This window comes from Acipenser ruthenus, chromosome 7, assembly GCF_902713425.1.
Source record: "Acipenser ruthenus chromosome 7, fAciRut3.2 maternal haplotype, whole genome shotgun sequence".
In the NCBI taxonomy this organism is placed as follows: domain Eukaryota; kingdom Metazoa; phylum Chordata; class Actinopteri; order Acipenseriformes; family Acipenseridae; genus Acipenser; species Acipenser ruthenus.
In genome coordinates, this window is record NC_081195.1 from 20,795,199 (window position 1) to 20,810,106 (window position 14,908).

At 48.0% G+C, this 14,908-nt stretch overlaps 1 protein-coding gene across 1 annotated transcript in view; it reads right to left on the reverse strand.

Moving 5' to 3' along the window:
- Positions 1–14,908, reverse strand: part of LOC117415009 (PDZ domain-containing protein 8-like) — a 77,974-nt gene that overhangs the window by 9,345 nt on the left and 53,721 nt on the right. Inside the window, exon 4 of the mRNA XM_034024910.3 lies at positions 362–524. Within this exon, the coding sequence (XP_033880801.3) occupies positions 362–524 (163 nt within the window). The remainder of the gene's footprint in view (positions 1–361; positions 525–14,908) is intronic.

A 14,908-nucleotide genomic window follows, 5' to 3' on the forward strand; every position in this document is an offset into this window, starting at 1 on the left:
TTGACAGTCTATTATTCTGACAGTATAACAGACATAATACCTATGTTTTAGTGTTTTTTTCATGGTTTTACACAGCAGGCATGGAAACAAGACTCACGTTGCACAGCAGTTTAATCCATTCCTGGTTTTAGTATAAGTTTAATCACACACACCTGAGCTTGTTATCTATACACTGGCTAATCAAGCTTGTATTAAAAATTGGAATGGGTGAAACTGCTGTTGATAGCAACCCACCCGGCATAATCTTCCCAGTCACTGTATCAAACAGATAAAAGATAACATTTGTCTTAATTATGCTAAGAACAACAAATAATTCAAAAGATTATGAAATGTGCAATCTTAAAAGTGCTTGACCTCTCACCTCCGATGGCAATGAGTCTATCTCCTTTCTGAAGGTCGGCCAGGGCGGCAGGGGAGTTGGGGACTACAGTCTCAATACTGACATTCACAGCATCCCCTTCAATGGCCGGTACCTGCCTGAACGTCAGGCCAACACTTTGGGAGTTTCCCTTGATGATTTCAACCTGCAAAAAAAAAAAAAAAAGAAATATCATTACTTCAGGTGGCCAAAGGATCATCATCCAATTCTGTTCCGTTGTTTGTTTTACTGAAGAAGAATTTTACCCCCTTCTCTTTATTAAAATGTAATATTTAAGTGGAACTGCGATAAAAAACATACAGTTCATGCACTGTGGTGAAAACAGGATATTGGTGTATTCAGTTTGACATGATAAAGTTCATGCCATTTGAAAATTATTAGTGGAAACCACTTGACATTGAAAGCATTCTGACTATTCACTGTCGCCCCCTCACAGATTAAAAGGACACTAGCTGTTTAGAGCTGTATTTAAAAAGATAAGATTTTGTTTTTTTACAGTATGTTGAAGGATGGTGATGATAACCCAAAATAACAATATGAGGCTTTAACAAAAATGCCATACTTAAGCCTTTAAAATAAAAAAAAAAAAAACATTTTTGCTATAATGTGTTTCTTTCGAAACTGCACACATGTAGCTAATTTAATCTTTCCACAGTTAATGTTAAGGGGGCATGTTTAAATGTTTGCATCTGGAATTTGGAATACAAGCATGACACCATAAAAGGTATAATGAATACTATTCCTAATTAGCGCTTTTCTTTCTATATTCAAGATCTGCTCCTCACTTGAGTGTTCTTCACCTGAAAAACATCATTATCATCCTGTGCACAGTTTGCATTGTTCAGATGAGGGTACAGCACTTTACCATATCTTTATATACATGCACACCATTTCTTAATAGTAATGTCCTTTGCTATTCTCCTACTTTGATCACAAGAAGGCTGATGTTATTGCATTTTTTCATTAAGGATTCAGTCTGGTTCATCTTGATGCCACCCACCCTGCTTTAGGTTGTCCTTTCCGGGATCGAAGCAACTTTAAGAGCTTAATTTCTATTGAAAACAATCATGACAACTGACAAATACAGTATCATCCCTACATATATTTATACTTTGGGTCATTTAACAGTTGTTGTTTATCAGCAACAGTACCATTTACATATTAAAAGGAAAGCAATAGCTTTAGAAGCCTTCAAAAACTAGCTTCTAGTACATCTTTACACTCAAGGTGACTAGCAACTTCAGTGATGGTTCTACTTATAAGCAAATATACAGCTCTGTATCTACTCTTAGACCAGGGTTAGAATCTCACTCTAGTCCTGCACCCAGTCCCTTTCTTTAGGTATATTATTGAAATGACCAAGTGATAGGGATTTGAGCTGTCTAGCCTCAGCTAAACCTGCTCTGAACTGAACGCCTCAGATAATATATTGCACGTCCACAAGCTCTCAAATAATATATTTGGACGTCGCCATCAGAAATAACATGGTTTATATGCACACGTATCATGTCAATAAGGCAGGAAGAAGGTTTGGAGAACTCTTCAGAAAAGAAATGAGAACTTTATCCAATCTTTGATGACAAATAAGCCCATGTAAACTGCTAATTGAGGGAATTTCTGCAATTAGAACTAATTAGGCCTATACCCTAGTGGCTGTCACAACAAAGCCAGCTGTCCTGGTCACAGTCAGTGTTGCAACATTGTTTTTTTAAAGGATTAATCTCTGATTAGCTTTCTTACATGTGCAGATACCACACACACAAAGACTTAAACCCCCTGCCTCATGGCAACTACATTACTGTAATTATTATCCTTTAACAGTGTGGAAGCAGGGTTGGAACTATTGATCATGACTATTTGTCACAAAGACGACCGGAGTGGGTGGCGTCAGACCAGAGCCAGGAAATAAAACAACAAGAGAGAGGTGGAGTTTGGTGGAGCTGAGCGAATGGTCTCGCTCAGCATTTAATAAATAAACAGAACAGAAAATAAAAAGGTTGTAACAAAACAGCACACGGCACGTGAAGCCAAAATAAACAGACAAACAAAACGGAGTAACAGACAAACAAGGTCGTGCTCACATATTAAATACTAAATACTTTAAATGCACGTGAAGTGATGTGCAATCCCGTGCCTAAATACAATTATACATTTTAAATAACTCGTGCTGCACACACCCATTTATATCCCATTTATATCCCGTGCAGCCATCTCTATACACCAACATTAACACACGCACGCAACATACAACACAGAAATGCGGGCAGCAGTGTGGAGTAGTGGTTAGGGCAGCAGTGTGGAGTAGTGGTTAGGGCTCTGGACTCTTGACCGGAGGGTTGTGGGTTCAATCCCCAGTGGGGGACACTGTTGTTGTACCCCTGAGCAAGGTACTTTACCTAGATTGCTCCAGTAAAAACCCAACTGTATAAATGGGTAATTGTATGTAAAAATAATGTGATATATGTGAAATAATGTGATATGTTGTAACAATTGTAAGTCGCCCTGGATAAGGGCGTCTGCTAAGAAATAAATAATAATAATAATAATAATAATAATAAAATGCACACGGGGCGGAGCACATTGCCACATATACCCCCCCTTGTGCGCAGCACACATGGCCTCAAAGGCCACCTCCCCCCTTAAAAACCCAGCAGTCCAGGACAAAGTCTCGGGCTGGGAAGGGAGGCTTCAGTGGGCCCATGGCTGGCAATGCTGTCAGCACCCCTGCCAGTAGTGGCACGGCTGACAGCATGCTGGTCCACTCCTGCAGCGAAATTGCTGCGGGGGATGCTGGTCTCCTGACCTCTCCCCTTTTCTTCGTAGCCGGTAGCTCCCTCCTGTGGGGCTCCGGCCACCGTACTCCCTGTTGTGGAGGTGCAGGAAGCAGAGACAGCTCCTGCTGTTCTGCTCCTGGCAGTGGCGGAGGCAGAGGCAGCTCCTGCTGCTCTCCTCCTGGCGGTGGTGGAGGCAGAGGCAGCTCCTGCTCCTCTGCTCCTGGTGGTGTCGGAACCAGAAGGTATTCACCCTCTGCTGGTGGAGGTGGGAGGGGCCAGCAGTCCTCCCACAGCGGTGAAGGCGGAACCAGCAGGTATTCACCCTCTGCTGGTGGAGGTGGAAGGGGCAAGCAGTCCTCCCACAACAATGAAGGTGGAACCAGCAGGTATTCACCCTCTGCTGGTGGAGGTGGCGGAGGCAGAAGCAGCTCCTGCTGCTCTGCTCCTAGTGGAGGAAGCGGTGGAGGTGGCGGAGGCAGAGGCAGAGGCAGAGGCAGCTCCTGCTGCTCTGCTCCTAGTGGTAGAGGTGGAGGTGGGAGCAGCGTGTAGTCTCCTGGCGACAGAGGTGGGAGCAGCGTGTAGTCTCTTGGCGATGGAGGTGGGAGCAGCGTGTAGTCTCCTGGCGACGGAGGTGGGAGCAGCGTGTAGTCTCTTGGCGACGGAGGTGGGAGCAGCGTGTAGTCTCCCCCTCTTGCAGGGGACTGGTGCTGCTCTCCCTCTCTTGCAAGGGACTGGTGCGGCTCTGCCTCTCTTGCAGGGGACTGGTGCGGCTCTGCCTCTCTTGCGGGGGAAACCAGCAGGCATTCTTCCTCTGCTGGTTGTGATGGGGACAGCAGGCATTCTTCCTCTGCTGGTGGACACGGGGACAGCAGGCATTCTTCCTCTGCTGGTGGACACGGAGACAGCAGGCATTCTTCCTCTGCTGGTGGACATGGGGACAGCAGGCATTGTTCCTCTGCTGGCAGCTTGGGTCCTAGGGCTGTGGAAGCACCGACTTCCCCCTCTTTGGGCTGTGGACGCACCAACTCCTCCCTTTTGGGCTGTGGACGCACCGACTCCTCCCTTTTGGGCTGTGGACGCACCGACTCCACCCACTTAGGCGTAGGACGTTCGGGCTCCTCCCACTCAGGCGTAGGACGTTCGGGCTCCTCCCACTCAGGCGTAGGACGTTCGGGCTCCTCCCGCTTGGGCTGTGGACGCTCTCGTTCCTCCCGCTTGGGCTGTGGACGCTCTGGCTCCTCCCGCTTGGGCTGTGGACGCTCTGGCTCCTCCCTCTTGGGCTGTGGATGCTCTGGCTCCTCCCTCTTGGGCTGTGGACGCTCTGGCTCCTCCCATTCAGGCATAGGACGTGGCAGCAAGGGCTCCTCTTTTTCATCCTGCATGGGGCATAGGGCCAATGTGTGCCCATATGCCCCACAGCCAGGGCACCACTCCCCCCATCCCAGTCTTTGGGCCATTGCCTGAAGGGTCCTGTGGATGGAGCACAGCCCTGCTTCCGCCTTTCTCCCTTTGCCCTCCTGTGCTCCTCTCCATCCTCTTCTCCCCATTTCTTTTCCTTTTGTTTTTCAAAAAAAACTGCGAGTCCTGGAGGCGCTGTAGATCCCACGCAGGACACCACACATCACAAAGATGGCCGGAGTGGGTGGCGTCAGACCAGAGCCAGGAAATAAAACAACAAGAGAGAGGTGGAGTTTGGTGGAGCTGAGCGAATGGTCTCGCTCAGCATTTAATAAATAAACAGAACAGAAAATAAAAAGGTTGTAACAAAACAGCACACGGCACGTGAAGCCAAAATAAACAGACAAACAAAACGGAGTAACAGACAAACAAGGTGAGTGAAAACAACGGTCATATAAACTACTTTGTTAAGTTTTCTCGTTCTTAATTTTCTCCTCTCCACATCCATTCTCCACTCACCGAACACACAACCCCGAGTGAATCAAACGTGCATCTATATATACTGTTGTGCTGGGATTCAATTACTAATTAATTATTCACTTGAATCCCAGCACGTGAATTAATTACGTGCAACCTCATGCTCATATATTAAATACTTTAAATGCACGAGGAGTTTAAGTGCGCCAAGGTCAGACTGGAAATGACATTAGTAGAGTCACGCGATAAATGCGTAAGGGAGGCAGCACCTGTGTTGAAAACTGGAAGAAAGTGGGCGGCAAAGAAAGCTGTGGAGGATGCAAAGGCTGCCCTTCGAATTGGTGATATCATGGGGCAAGTTCAGCATGGAAGAGGGGGTCTTGGTTTCAGTTCAGCTCCTCCTACATGGCACAAGGCGGCCCCAGCTCAAAGGAGGAAGCTGGTAGTCAACGAGGTGCAAAAGCAGGAGGAGAGGATGAGGTGTATAAAGGCCATTTCCCAGGACAAGCAGGGAGAATGGATGAGATGGGAGAGTGTGGAACAACGCAAGATTGGCTGGCAAGACCTATGGTCAATGGAACAGAGCAGGATCAGTTTCCTCATCAGGTCAACATATGATGTTCTCCCATCACCACAGAACCTAAACCTCTGGGTAGGAGAGGATCCCTCATGTCCTTTGTGTTCATCACCTGCAACATTAAGGCACATTTTGACAGGATGTAAGGTGGCTCTTAGCCAAGGACGGTTTACTTGGCACCATGACCAGGTGCTGCAATGTTTGGCCTTAGCATTGGAATACAAGCGTAACATGACCAATAAGTTGTCAGCTGTTCCATCAAAACATTACACACAAAAGACAACATTCCTCCACCCAGGAGAGCAACCACCAAGAAAAGGTGTTAAAACCAATCCTCGCCCAGGACAACTGGAAGCTGCTAGAGACTGGAAAATGCTGGCAGATGTTGGTCAACGGCTTATTTTTCCACCTGAGATTGCCACCACTAACCTTCGACCAGATATTGTCTTGTGGTCTGGATCAGCACGCCTTGTTCACCTGGTAGAGTTAACAGTGCCATGGGAGGATGCTGTAGATGAGGCGTATGAGAGGAAGAAACTGCGGTATGCTCAACTAGCCACTGAAGCGGAACAGCGAGGATGGAGAGTTCGGGTTTACCCAGTGGAAGTGGGTTGTCGAGGATTTGTGGCACACTCTACAACCCGGTTTCTCAGAGACGTCGGATTCAGTGGCCAAGAGTTGCGTCGCACAGTGAAGAACTTATCTGAAGCAGCAGAGAGGAGCAGCAACTGGCTGTGGTTGAGACGGAAAGATTCTGGCTGGGGATCTCAAGCACAATAGAAAGAAAGAAACGCTGATGTACAGGTAAGTAAGCTGGGCTGAGTTGAGTGGGGGACGGAGGGGGGTGATGCTGGGACGCCAGAATCACCGTCGAGCCCTCTTGAGGTGTCGTGGGCTAGTCGACGAAACACTGAGGATGGAAGGTGCCCACTTGAAAACCCCATAGATGTACCCTACTTAGCTCAATCCAGACGGTTGTCATGCTGATGCGCTGGGGAGGCCGCACTGTGGTTGATCCCCGGAGCCAGCATCGCAGCCGTTGTGTGTGCTGATGCGCCAGGGAGGCAAAATAAGCTGATCCCTGGAGCCAGCATTACACTTCAGCCATTAACACCAGACAGAAGGATATCTACATCATCATATGGAAGGAAACGTAAATGGATGGAGACACATATGGATCACATTAGTTTACTGTAAAGCTACGTCTTAGTTGGTGCTTATCTTGGCGAGAGCCGAGTTCAAATCAGCATGAAGTTTTAACATCTACTCTCGTGTAATGGAAATCATAAATTGTGCATTCATATCTCTGAGTGAGTGAGTCTTCCACCCTCAAGGTTTCAGTGTATATATTGCAATTGGCCGATATCCACAGTTGTTTGTCAAAAGTATCCCAATGTATGGTTCTGTTACACACGTTAAAATTGCGATTTCTTGTTTCTTTGAAAATATATTTATTCAGGGCTACAAGAGCACAACACAAACAAAGCAGTACATAACTGTAACAAGCTGAACGGACAGTTTTTTGTTTTGGAACTTTTTATATTAGAAAACAGAAGAATAGGGGGATTTTACCATAAATAACTAGGGGTGTTTAAAGGAATGTACTATATACATGTATTAAACATTAATTGTACGATGTTACACTTCCATAAATTAGGGTTTGTAAACTTCGTACGACCACTGTATATGCACACACACACATGGTATAAATCTATTCTCTAGCAGCTTACAGGAATGCATTTTAGGTGCCCTGCCAAAACGGGCAAACAAACGTTTCTATGTATTGTGGCAGCGGCGGACAAAAGAAACACACCAAAGGCAGTTTTGGGTCCGAAATAGCGGCAACAACAACCACTGTTTATTTCTTCCTTTAGAAATGGATGCTCTGAGAAATGTGATGGGGGGCTGGTAGTAAACAAAGAGAAAACATACGCACATCCAAAGTCTTTCAAGGTGCAGGGTAGAAAGATTATAAAAGTTAAACAAACATAGTATCCGCACACATATATTATGCTCCAAAGTGTTTATATTTTTTATTATACCCAAGATCAATGTTTCGATCTGCAAGAGATCTTCATCAAACCTGGTATGCAACTACCTTACAATACAGAGTCTCACTGACACTGCTCAGTCATATTAAAACCTGCATACTGAGGCGGGCGGGGGGAGTTCCTGGTAAGTGACGTTTATGAACTTTGCAGAGACTTCTGGGAATTGAAGTGTAGTTCGGTGCGGTGATGTCATAGCGCTGTTATGGGCAGTCGCTGTATTGATAGGCGCTGTAATGTCCCTCGCGGTGATGTCTATGCGGTCTAGGATTCGCGGTAATGTCGAGGATATTGGTGTAATGGTAAAAAAATAGGTATTTAAATGTTTAATCATTTAAACACAGATCGACAGCCTTACACAATAGAAGCTGATATGCAATATACAAAAACACTTCTTTAAATTTATTCCAAAATATTGTTACAAAAAGACACCACACAAAGGAAGTGAATCACTGACGTATGAATTAGGCAAAAGATTCTACTGTATAGAACTGTGTGTGTGTATAATGTTTTAAAAGAAGCCTATTCTGCATTGAGATTATGGCCCTTATTTTGTATGTCCACATTTTTATTTTATTTTTTGTTGTTTGTTTTGGATGATATAAATTGATGCAGTAACTGATAATACTATTTGACAAACAGGATAATATGTTCATGCAGCACAGCTGTCAATCACCACACAGACACAAGCTCAGCTCCCTGGTCTTATCAAACACAGGGGACAACACTGTCAGCCGTGGAGCAGCCAAAGCATATGGGGGCGTAACAAGGCAATCAAATTGCAATTATTAGCCGAGTTGGTGAATAGAGGGTGGCATGAAAACAGCCACAATTATGGGAATAACCTTTTGCAAGGCTGACAAGCAGACACACCATAATCTAATCATTGCTTTCATCTCAGAATGAGGCTCTGAGAAGCACTTCTGGATATAGCTCCTCGAGTGGGCTCTTGATCAAACAGCAGGTCTGGGTGGAAATCCTGATATTTCTTTCCCGGCAGAAACGTCATTTTCTTTAATGCACAATGCTGATACCACGGAGAAGTCATTTTTAGGCAACGCACGAGTAGAATACCAATCAAGGCAAGCCAAGCGTATTATTGTGTTGATTGTGTTATTGGGGTGATAGATGTAGGCAGCACGTTGTTATTACTTCTTTCATCCAATCCCGTCTTGCAGTGCAAACCTCGATTTATTGTGGATATTGCATCTGAAATCAGTATAGGAAGAAAACAGCCTGCATATACTAATCACAGTTCATCATGGCATGTGTGCAAACAATGTGAGGACTGCACTGAGGACCCAATTCAAACACTGAAGCCAAATCAGGCTGTCCAAACTCTTACCAGCAAAGATAAAAAAAAAAAAAACAGATCAGTTAGGTAGTCTCGCTTTTGGGTTTTTACTCTACTGACATTAAACTGTGAAGTACAATAATAACAATAAAACTCATTTTCTGGTATCTGCAGCCACAACAATAATGAACACATACACCGTCAACATAGAAAACTCAATGTGATTTCCTTGAAGTTGCTGTAGCTAATAAAATAGTTCCACAGATTTTCTCCACCATGCATATCCATTCATTATATAGGTCTCAAAAATGCAGTTTTGAAAGAAACACCTGTTATAGTAAACATATCTGGTACTACACTGGGCTAAATTATTCTCTGTTTACAATCCATGCTTTTAGACTCTTGCACGTCCTGGGATATTTCACTGGAGAGTGAAATTGTCCCCATCCCTTCACTGTCTTTCCTGTGAACCAGCTGCTTTCCTCATTGACTGACATGCTTCTAGCTTTGATGCAGAAGACATGTGCTTCTTTCAAAACTGCACTTGCAAAATGGCTGTTTCATTAGCTACAGTTACTTAAAAATGTACAGGGGTCCCCAGTGGTTCATCCAGTAAATGAAATACTGTGCTGGAGTACAGGGTTAATCATATGATCAGGAGTTCTCTGGTTTGAATCCTGGTTGTGTCGAGTTGACTGCCTTGGCTGGGGGCCTACAGGGGTGCAGTGGGTTTGTTTAGTTTGAAGTGCAGCTCCACACAATCTTTTGAAAAAGCAAGATGTGCGTCAACTTAAAAAATAAAATAAAAAATCTGCTTTTGTCACCATAAAGAGGTAACAGTGGCCCCTTTTGAAAATTTAGATGGGCAGTGACCCGATAAACTCTAATACCAACTTCCATCAAATTCAATGAATGAAACTGTAGGTATGTCAGATGGACCGCACAGCCATGTGAGATATGCAGGAAGATATTAGCACTGCCAATCAAAACTAAAGCTACCATGTTTACAGTTTACCTGCAGTAAACTAAACGTCACCGTGTAACGATGGGCGGGACCATTTTAAGAAAAAAAACCCCACACAATACCTTTCAATTGGGTATTACACATAATTTCACATTTACTACAGTACTAAGCAGTACAAGATACACTTTCTTCTTATTATTATTATTATTATTATTATTATTATTTATTTCTTAGCAGACATGTGCTTCTGTGTTGGAATACAGAGCACTCTGAAAACCTCATGGCTAATTAACATAAAGCAGGATCTTAAGCACACACCAGCTGCCAAATCATTTTACTTTTATCAAACATTCTATAATCCGCTGGTAACTTACACAAGCAAACTAAGAATACAAATGCAATTATTTTGGCAATAAAACTACTTCAGATTTACAATGAACGATCATATTGGAGGTTGGTTATATATCATAATTTGAAACAACAACTCTTAATTTAACTTTGCATACCTTTTTCTTATATGGTATCCTTTTCCAAATAGGAGAGGAATAAAATTATTATTTAAAAATGTTGACACTGGCTGCATCACGTCTTTATTTTTATGTTTAAAGGTGGCAGCTTTAATCAAGGCAGAACTCAGCTGCTGTCCACATTATACCAAGGTTCAGATCACCTGGACATCTGATAAAAAAGGGCAATTTAGTTTCAAGAACAGTTTGTCTTCCTATAGAAGACATTAAAATGCTGTTCCATGTGGTATTACAGTATATTGTTCAAAGCTGTTCAGAAACTTTTTATCCTGTAAGTCAGTTTGTCTAACTTGGCTGAAGTGACCACCGGGCCTGGGTTAGGTCTAGGTAACCGTTTAAAACAATTTTATTATTTTCTATTACACTGAAATATACAGTATTCAAATCCAGTGACTGTATGATGTCAGGTGTAGCCATTCATGCGTTAGCCCTTTGCAGTCCATTTATTAAGTGCGTGTCAGGCGCGTCAGGTCCAATTTATTTTTACACACGCAGTTAATTTTAGACACGCTGTTTAAAAGTATTTTTTTTTCCCCACAGTCAAACGGGTTTAAAAGGCCCTGCATATCAACAAAGCACTCTCTAGGCATCTCCAGCCCCGCCCCACCCTTTCGTTCGCTATAACATACATACCGATCAATCATCTCCTGATCACTCGTTTTATCACCAAACGCCTCAATAATGCGATCCAAGTCATTATTTTATTACTATAACATCTGAAAAAAGCTCTGCAAATGTCCGTGATATTCTCTGAGTGCTGAGGCAGTCACAGCCAGCTTGTTTCCTTATGGCCTCCATTATCAGATGCCAGGGGGAAGTATGACTATTCATGACTGTGGCGGAGTGTCCCGCCCCTATTTATTATTATTTGTATTTTTGTTTGCGGCGCGGGTAAAAGCGCCGCGTCTTTTGTTATTATATTTAAAAACCCCGTGAGGATGCATGGCTGATCAGCTACTGATTATTTAACTAGCTGACAGTCATGCATCCTTACCAAACGCGTGCAGACTCTGGCCGAGGGATAATAAGATAATTACCAACTAGTTAATCCCTCGGCCAGAGTATATAAACCAGCAGCACTCTGCACTCGGGGTTGAGAGTGTAGAGGAGAGTACGGGAGAACGGAGAGAGAAAATAACATTTAAAAAAACAATTGCTAAAACGTGCTGGATTAGCCAGCACGACACTTACTTGTTTGTTTGTTTATTCGTTTGGCCCTCGCGCCTTTTTGTTTTGTGTTTTTGTTTAATATTTTGTTTTGTTTATTAAATACGCTGAGTGCACTAACACTCAGCTTCAACTGCCCATCCACTGTTTGGTTTGAGTTACTTCCTGGTCCGTGACGTCATCCACATCACCACTGCGAGCCAGCCTGCCACATATGGTGTCCTGCGTGGGACAAACAACGCCTCCAACAGCCGGACCAGGATTGAAAAGTGCGTTTTTTTTTTTTGTTTGTTCGTTTTTTTTTTTCAAATTAAAAATGGGGAAAAGTAGCCGGAGGAGAAAGCAGCAGCAGCAGCAACAACAGCAGCAGGAGGCGCAGCAACATCAGCCTTACCTTGCCACACTGGATATCTGCCTCACCTGCCTGAAGGGTGAGGAGTGGTGCTTCGCGGTTGGTGAGGTTGGGCACGTGGCACCAGACCAACCCCCTCCATGGCAGGAGAAAGAGGAGCCAGAGCGTCCAGTGAGGGAGGACCTGCATCCTCCAAAGAGGACGAATGCACTCTCCTCTGAGGGAGTCTGGGACTGGCTGGTGGAGCCGGGGAGGGATTATGAGGAAGCCCTCCCTGCAGTGATCAACCTCCTGTGGGCAAGAGATGGGGAGCGCTGGGAGGCCTGGGAACAGCAACACCACCCAGCTTCCCTCCCAGACATCGCAGCCATGGTGTTCAACTACCTGGCTGCGGATATGGGAGAGACCCTGCTGCTGCCGTCTCCAGCGCCAGAGGGAGAGGAGCCATCGCTGCCGTCTCCAGCGCCAGAGGGAGAGGAGCCATCGCTGCCGTCTCCAGCGCCAGAGGGAGAGGAGCCATCGCTGCCGTCTCCAGCGCCAGAGGGAGAGGAGCCATCGCTGCCGTCTCCAGCGCCAGAGGGAGAGGAGCCATCGCTGCCGTCTCCAGCGCCAGAGGGAGAGGAGCCATCGCTGCCGTCTCCAGCATCAGAGGGAGAGGAGCCATCGCTGCCGTCTCCAGCGCCAGAGGGAGAGGAGCCATCGCTGCCGTCTCCAGCGCCAGAGGGAGAGGAGCCATCGCTGCCGTCTCCAGCGCCAGAGGGAGAGGAGCCATCGCTGCCGTCTCCAGCGCCAGAGGGAGAGGAGCCATCGCTGCCGTCTCCAGCGCCAGAGGGAGAGGAGCCATCGCTGCCGTCTCCAGCGCCAGAGGGAGAGGAGCCATCGCTGCCGTCTCCAGCATCAGAGGGAGAGGAGCCATCGCTACCGTCTCCAGCATCAGAGGGAGAGGAGCCATCGCTACCGTCTCCAGCATCAGAGGGAGAGGAGCCATCGCTGCCATCTCCAGCATCAGAGGGAGAGGAGCCATCGCTACCGTCTCCAGCATCAGAGGGAGAGGAGCCATCGCTACTGTCTCCACCAGCAGAGGGAGAATGCCTGCTGGTTTCGCCTCCACAGCCTGGGGAGGAGCCCGAACGTCCTACGCCCGAGTGGGAGGAGCCCGAACGTCCTACGCCCGAGTGGGAGGAGCCCGAACGTCCTACGCCCGAGTGGGAGGAGCCCGAACGTCCTACGCCCGAGTGGGAGGAGCCCGAACGTCCTACGCCCAAGAGGGGGGAGTCGGTGCGTCCACAGCCCAAGAGGGAGGAGTCGGTGCGTCCACAGCCCAAGAGGGAGGAGTCGGTGCGTCCACAGCCCAAAGAGGGGGGAGTCGGTGCGTCCATAGCCCAAGAGGTGGAAGTCTGCGCTTCCACAGCCGTAGGACCCAAGCTGCAGTCCCAAGAGCCAGAAGGGGAGGAGTTACAGGCTCAACCCCCTGAATTTTTCTGGGGGGGAGAAGGGCAGGATGCTGGTGTTCCCCAGCAGCCTCTATTTATGCTGCTGAAGGGAGCACGGCACACACCAGCCCAGCCGCCACAGCAGAGGGAGCCAGCACCGCCACAGCCTCCCTCTGAGTGGCCAGCATCCGCCCCATCGCCTCTGCCTCCACCACCACCAGGAGCAGAGCAGCAGGAGCTGCCTCTGTCTCCACCACCACCAGGAGCAGGGCAGCAGGAGCTGCTTCTGTCTCCACCATCACCAGGAGCAGAGCAGCAAGAGCTGCCTCTGCCTCCGCCACCTCCACCAGCAGAGGGTGAATGCCTGCTGGTTCCACATCCACCGTCGTGGGAGGACTGCTTGCCCCTCCCACCTCCACCAGCAGAGGGTGAATGCCTGCTGGTTCCGCCTCCACCGTCGTGGGAGGACTGCTTGCCCCTCCCACCTCCACCAGCAGAGGATGAATGCCTGCTGGTTCTGCCTCAACCGTCGTGGGAGGACTGCTTGCCCCTCCCACCTCCACCAGCAGAGGATGAATACCTGCTGGTTCCGCCTCAGCCGCCGTGGGAGGACTGCTTGCCACTCCCAGCTCCACCAGCAGAGGGTGAATACCTGCTGGTTCCGTCTCAGCCGCTGTGGGAGGACTGCTTTCCCCTCCCACCTCCACCAGCAGAGGGTGAATACCTGCTGGTTCCACATCCACCGTCATGGGAAGGACTGCTCCTGCCCTGCCTCGCACCACCCAGGGATGCCTGCCTCGCATCGCCTGGGGCTGCCTGTTCCACATCGCCTGGGGTCGCCAGGGATCCTGCTTCGCCTGGGGTCGCCAGGGATCCTGCTTCGCCTGGGGTCGCCAGGGATCCTGCTTCGCCTGGGGTCGCCAGGGATCCTGCTTCGCCTGGGGTCGCCAGGGATCCTGCTTTGCCTGGGGTCGCCAGGGATCCTGCTTCGCCTGGGGTCACTACACTGTGGTCGGAGCCCCACGGAGGGGAGCTGCCGGCCATGAAGGAAGGGGGGGAGGTCAGGAGACCAGCTCCCCCAGCCGCACTTTCGCGGCCGGAGATCATGTGGTCAGAGCCCCACGAAGGGGAGCTGCCAGCCATGGAAAAGGGGGGGGAGGTCAGGAGACCAGCTTCCCCAGCCGCACTTTCGCGGCAGGAAATACTGTGGCTGGAGCCCCGTGAAGGGCAGCTGTCAGCCATGAAGAAGGGGGGGGAGGTCAGGAGACCAGCTTCCCCCGCAGCAATTTCGCTGCAGGAGAAAGGGTGGCCAGAGCCCCACGGAGGGGAGCTGTCGGCCATGAAGAAGGGGGGGCAGGTCTGGAGACCACCCCCAAAAATTTTTTGGCCAGAGGAGCTGGCCGGTGCGCGGGCCATTGGAACACTACGGCTGTTTGGGTGGGAGGAGGACATCCCACCGTGGCCGCCACCTTTGGCCCGTTGCTGCCCCTGTTCCTGCGCCGGGACTGCTGACCGGGA